Raw genomic sequence first — 5,408 nt, 5'->3', positions numbered from 1 at the left:
AGATGAGAGGAAAGAGAGAGATCTTTTAAAATAATATATGTTTTCACATGTCTTCTCTGGCATTTCCTGCTTACTGTTCATAATAGAAAATATTTGGATAGTCATAATCCAAATACTTTTGCATTGTTTAAGTTATCCAAGCATCTTACCATAACTGACTCCATTTTTCAGGATCTGTGTGGTATGACATTACTTACTTGTCCAGTAGTGAGCTCTTTCTGTATATCTCACAACTCGGAGTTGACAGTTTCCCTGAAAGCATCGAGAATTTCTTTCTCTTTAGTTAGAATAATATCTTTACATGTATCCATTTGTAGGACACATGTATGATCGTGTAAAGAGCAGCTCTTCAGAAATTCTTGGAGGTAATGAACCAACAAGTAAAGACATAAAAAAGGCTAAAAAAGTAAGTGAAGTGAATTTTTCATTTTGGTATTAAGACCAAAGTATTGAATTCACATTCTACTTTTCCTAGGCTAGTCCCTTATAGGAGCTATATAACCCCCAAAGTATGTAAAGGGTTTAAGGTTGTGGTTCATATTTTTAAAAACTAGCTTTCTTCTGTTATCGTTTGCCTGGTAGAGATATTTAACCCTCCCCCCTTTTTTTACATGTATCTTAAATGGGTACATTGTAAATATCCTAGACAGCTGGATTTTGACTTGGAATGTTTTATGTGCATACCTAATTTCTGGAACTGCCCATTGTTGTTATATTTTTTTCTCATACAATCACAGAATCTTAGGATACTGTTCTGCCTTGCTGTCTCTTCTTTCTCATTTTACAAATTACTGTACCCAATGTTTTAATTTTGTTAATGTCATGAACCAAGTTGTTACTTGTCTTTGATGGCATATGCTGTGCTCGCTGTGACTTTTTACTCCTCAGAAGTCCTTTCTCGGTTCTTATTCTCCGCAAAGAAATTCCTTGCAAGTTCTTTTCATAGTTGTCTCTTGGTGGTTCACATCTGGCATCAGTTGGCTTGAATACAATTGGATACATTTCTATTTAATCAGAGTTTTTTACTTATAAATAGTATAGCTACTTGGCTAGTATTGTATCTGTTCCAGTTGTTGCTATTAAGAAGATTACTTTAGAAATAGACTAGAGGTTTACCTTGGTAGACCAGTTGCCTAGTGTACTTGAGACTCTGGGTTCCTTCCCCAGCACTGTAAAACAAATATTACTTTCATATACGTGTTGAGAGCTTTATAATTTTATATGTGCTCTATTTTTAAATATACATCTTTAATTTTAACTTAGTTGAAACATATGACCCTTGAATCTGAGAAGTCATTTAATTTGTTTTTAAAATTTGTTCTCTATTATGTCTTTGACATTGTACCTCTGTTTCAGATTATGACATATACATTTTCTTTCTGCTGTTCATGTTTTTAATAACAGTTTAATATTTCCTATGTCTCTTGATATTTTGGGTAACTTCTAGGTTTTTATTGATTTTATATATTCTCTTTTGCTTAAACTGTTCTTTTTTTAGCACACCTTTTCAGTTTTTATTTCAATGATTTTTTTGCATTTAAAATTTTTGATTTTCTGTGTATGAATGTTTTACCTACATCACATGCGTGCAGTGCCCATGGAGGCTAGAAGACAGCACAGATTGAGCCCTAGAGCTGGAATTAACAGGGGATCCTGAGCCAACAGGTGGGTGCTGGGAACTGAACCCAGATCCTCTGAAGGAGCAGCAAGGACTCTGAACTGCTGACTTGTCTTTCCAGTCCTGTTACTTTTAAAGATTTATTTATTTTTATTTTATATGTTTGCCTGCATGTATGTGGTGTGTACACCACTTGTGTACAGGTGCTAGAACATGGCATCACAACCCCTGGAACTGGAGTTATAGACGGGTAGCTGTCATATGGGTGCTGAGAACCAAACGTGGGTCCTCTGCAAGAGTAATAAATGCCCACTACACCATCTTTCCTGCCTTTTCCCCCTTGCATTTTAAGTGAACTTTTGTTATTTTAAAATTGGTATAATGATTTCTTCTTTAAATAACTTAAGCATACTCATTTTCTATCTTTTTACTAATCTATTAGTTGCCTTGGCTCATTTACCAAGAATAGTGCTTTGTCTCTGTATATGTTTTAAAATTTGGATTGAATTCATGTTCAACCAGGACGTTTGCATGTAAATCCTGTTAGTTTTAGGTAAGCATCAGTCCATCCATAGAAAATGGTGATTGGTCTCTGTTAGATCTGAAATGGCTTCTGGTCAATGTCTGTTTTAAAGATTGCCTGTCCACACTGGACATATGAACTTTAAACTTACCTCAACAACATGTTTCTTCTTTATTCAAAAATCAAATGGCACATGCTCTTTAGTTGTCTCTTGGTGCTTATGTGTGGACTTATGGAGAGTAAACAGTCCTTTGAAGAGCCCCACATTATTTAAGAGTTAACTTAGTCCAGTTCCCTACACTTTGTGAACTCTGATTTCTTACATGCTGTTTTGGTGATCATCCCTGAAGTGTGTTTCTTCCTCATTTTAGGACCCACAGGAACTATCTTTACGTTCTTGAGAAATTATCTGTATATTACAAGGTTACACTTTTTTAACTTAATGAGGGGTTGCTGTTTTGTAATGGAGCAGTTTTTCAAGATGTGTACCCTCCAGTGTAGCAAGTCAAGGAGTACCTCCATTTTAATCTATAAACTCTTTTGCTAGAAGTCTTTATACATTTTATGTTGTCTCTATCTTATGGTTAAAGAGGAATTATTGTTGTTTTAGCTCCATTTTGACTTCTGAAACAGCCACATCCTCATGAATTTTTCATTTCCTGTGTTTTTCCTGGTTCTGATATCTCATCAGAAGTATTTCTTATATGATAGCTCATTGAAGGATACTAATTTCTCCCTGGATAAGTCTTCAAAGGTCCTAAGTCAGATGAGATGGGTAAGATGATGATCTTACCCGCTGTCTCCTGCCCATGGCCCTGTTTCCCATGCTCTTCTTAATGTGTTTTCCTTCTCTGATTTCCAAGCTGCTTGCTTTTTCCAATTTTGTCCTTACAAACCTTGGTCCTCAGGGATGCCTTGCCACATCTGCCTGACTCTCACTCATTACTCCTCATAAGGCATTCTTCGGCTCTCTTCTGTCTGCCAGAGATCCTGGCCACTTTCATCTCTTATCTGTATCCTGTACGTCCTAGTGCTGGCCTCCCATCGCTGCTCCTCCATCACTCCAGTGCTGACTCAAACCCACAGGCCTCACGTGGCCTTCATTTGCCAACTGTGACATTTGTTTTTCAGAATTTCTGATCTCAGGAATGTGAGGTATGTCCTCCTTTTCTAGAGTGTCATGACAGAAATGATCTGTAGTTGAGGTACACTAGTGGTACCAGAAAAAGTCTCCCCCAAATGACCCAGTCCTCTAACATTCAAATGGTGACAATAAGTGAGTGATTTCCCAGTTTTCATCTGTTCCTCTTACAAGACAGAACAAGTGACATCTTAATTTTCACCTGTGAAGAACCATGATGATAAAGGTATTATTAGTGTTGAAAGCTAGTCTTACTTTAGTTATGACTGCCTTCTCATGAAAAGGATAAAAATGTGTTGGGAAATTGACACATTGTTGTACATATATGTACACCAAAATGTGATTTAATCTATGCTCGTGCCTGTTAAAAAATTATGTCCCTGCATACTTTCTGAATATTTTACTTACTGAAATGAAATCTTTTTTTGTTTGTGTGTTTTTGCTAGATTTCCTTCTTTAATCGGATGTCATTGACAGGTCAGAAACTGATGCAGAATACTAACGATCCACTCCCAGAGATAAAGCCAATAGGAGACCAAATAGCCTTGCAAAGTGATAAGAAAGATGCCAACCAGAACCACATGGGTCAAAATCTTCAGGATACTGCAACACCAAATATGGAGGGAAAGTCCAAATCCTGTACAATACTATAAATGTATGTTTATGTTTCCATGGTCACTGAGCACATTCGTTCTTCATACTTGAAACATATTGTGACTTCTGAAGGAAATCCCCTGATAACACTGTTTAAAAAGATATAAATTAGTATGTTTGGCTTGGTTTGAACAATATGAACAGTTTTAATATTTATTTATGTTAATATTCTTAGCAAGCAGTTTCCAAAATACATGTACCTCCAACTCTCTTTGAAGTGTTCTGGCCTTAAAACTGCTCAGTGTTGCATAAAACAATATATTTTTATATTTGAAAACTGAATGAATCTATTTCATAGTTTTGCCAAGACAGTTATTCTACTTTGTAATTTCCTAAGACAATGTTTATGATATTACAACACTGAAACAGTTTTGAATATATTTACAACATTTAAAAGCAGGCAACATTGTAATGAGTTTATTTTAATAAATTATATCTGGTTGGTTTTGCTGTCAAAATGGATAAGTACTTGGACATATTTATTGATCAATAAGTGGCGAAAAACAGATGGATCATTTGATTCTCTTGCAGAATATTTGAGCTTGATTCCCAGCACCCACATGGGGCTTCTAGCTGCCTATAACTCCAGTTCCAGGCGAGCAGATGCCCTTTTTTAGTCTCTGAAGGTACGAGGCAGACACATGGTGCAGACATACCTGTAGGCAAAATAAGCAAAATAAGCAAAAAATAAGCCTAAGTGTTTTTTAATTAAAAGGTACAAAATATCCTTATCATTTATCAAAGATATGAATCATCTAGAAAATTTAACTCTGCCATCATAAAAGACCTTAAAACAGCCAGGCTTGCTCATTTCAGCTGTCTCTAGCAATGACATGTGCTGCCTTATGACTTGAAATGCATAGGAATTGGAAAGCTGTTACTCTGCTCTGATGGAAGTGTTGCCTCCTTGCTCACACTATGTCTTTAGAAAGGTGAAGCCTACTCACTTCCTCTACCCTTCCTTGTCAGTGAAGTGTGTCCCTTTTCAGTTGCAGTGACCATTGCCCCATCAAAACAAAGAAAACAGAACCCCATCTTTTGATTTTTACCTACAGGGTAAAGAGAAGTGTTAATACAAAGTAGATATGGGTTTGAAATTTTTAAAAAGTAGTTTTCTGAATGAATATTACACTTAGTAGGTTTCTTATTTTTATTAAAGGTAAATACACTTTCAAAACTTGCGTTCTTGGGGCCTCAGTACCAGGATATTACAAAAGTATATGAAGAAGGTTTAACAGCTAAGTGGAAGTCAAACTCAAAAATGATACTAAAGCATGCTATTGGTAGTAGATGGAATTCTAAGGTGACCCCTAGGATGAGTCTTGGTACCACATGCCTTGAGTAATCCCTTCCCTCTGGGTATGTGAGACCAATGACTATGATAGAATGTCACTCCCTTGCTTGTGTTACCTAAGTCTCTTTTAAAGAGTTTACAGGTGTGATGGGAGAGCATGTTATACCAGACAGTATAG

At 36.2% G+C, this 5,408-nt stretch overlaps 1 protein-coding gene across 6 annotated transcripts in view; it reads left to right on the top strand.

Moving 5' to 3' along the window:
• Rpgr (retinitis pigmentosa GTPase regulator) overlaps positions 1–4,335 on the top strand; it is a 46,323-nt gene extending 41,988 nt beyond the window's left edge. For 3 of the 6 annotated variants that reach the window (XM_028767815.1, XM_028767816.1, XM_028767821.1), the window contains 2 exons: positions 318–406; positions 3,729–4,335. In XM_028767815.1, the coding sequence (XP_028623648.1) occupies positions 318–406; positions 3,729–3,935 (296 nt within the window). In that variant the 3' untranslated portion in view covers positions 3,936–4,335. The remainder of the gene's footprint in view (positions 1–317; positions 407–3,728) is intronic. The other 3 variants (XM_028767818.1, XM_028767817.1, XM_028767820.1) reach the window with 3 other exon arrangements.
• Positions 4,336–5,408: the final 1,073 nt, after the last annotated feature.

This window comes from Grammomys surdaster, unplaced genomic scaffold (assembly GCF_004785775.1).
Source record: "Grammomys surdaster isolate TR1022 unplaced genomic scaffold, NIH_TR_1.0 182, whole genome shotgun sequence".
Classification (NCBI taxonomy): Eukaryota; Metazoa; Chordata; class Mammalia; order Rodentia; family Muridae; genus Grammomys; species Grammomys surdaster.
This window is presented reverse-complemented; position numbering and strand designations above follow the sequence as displayed.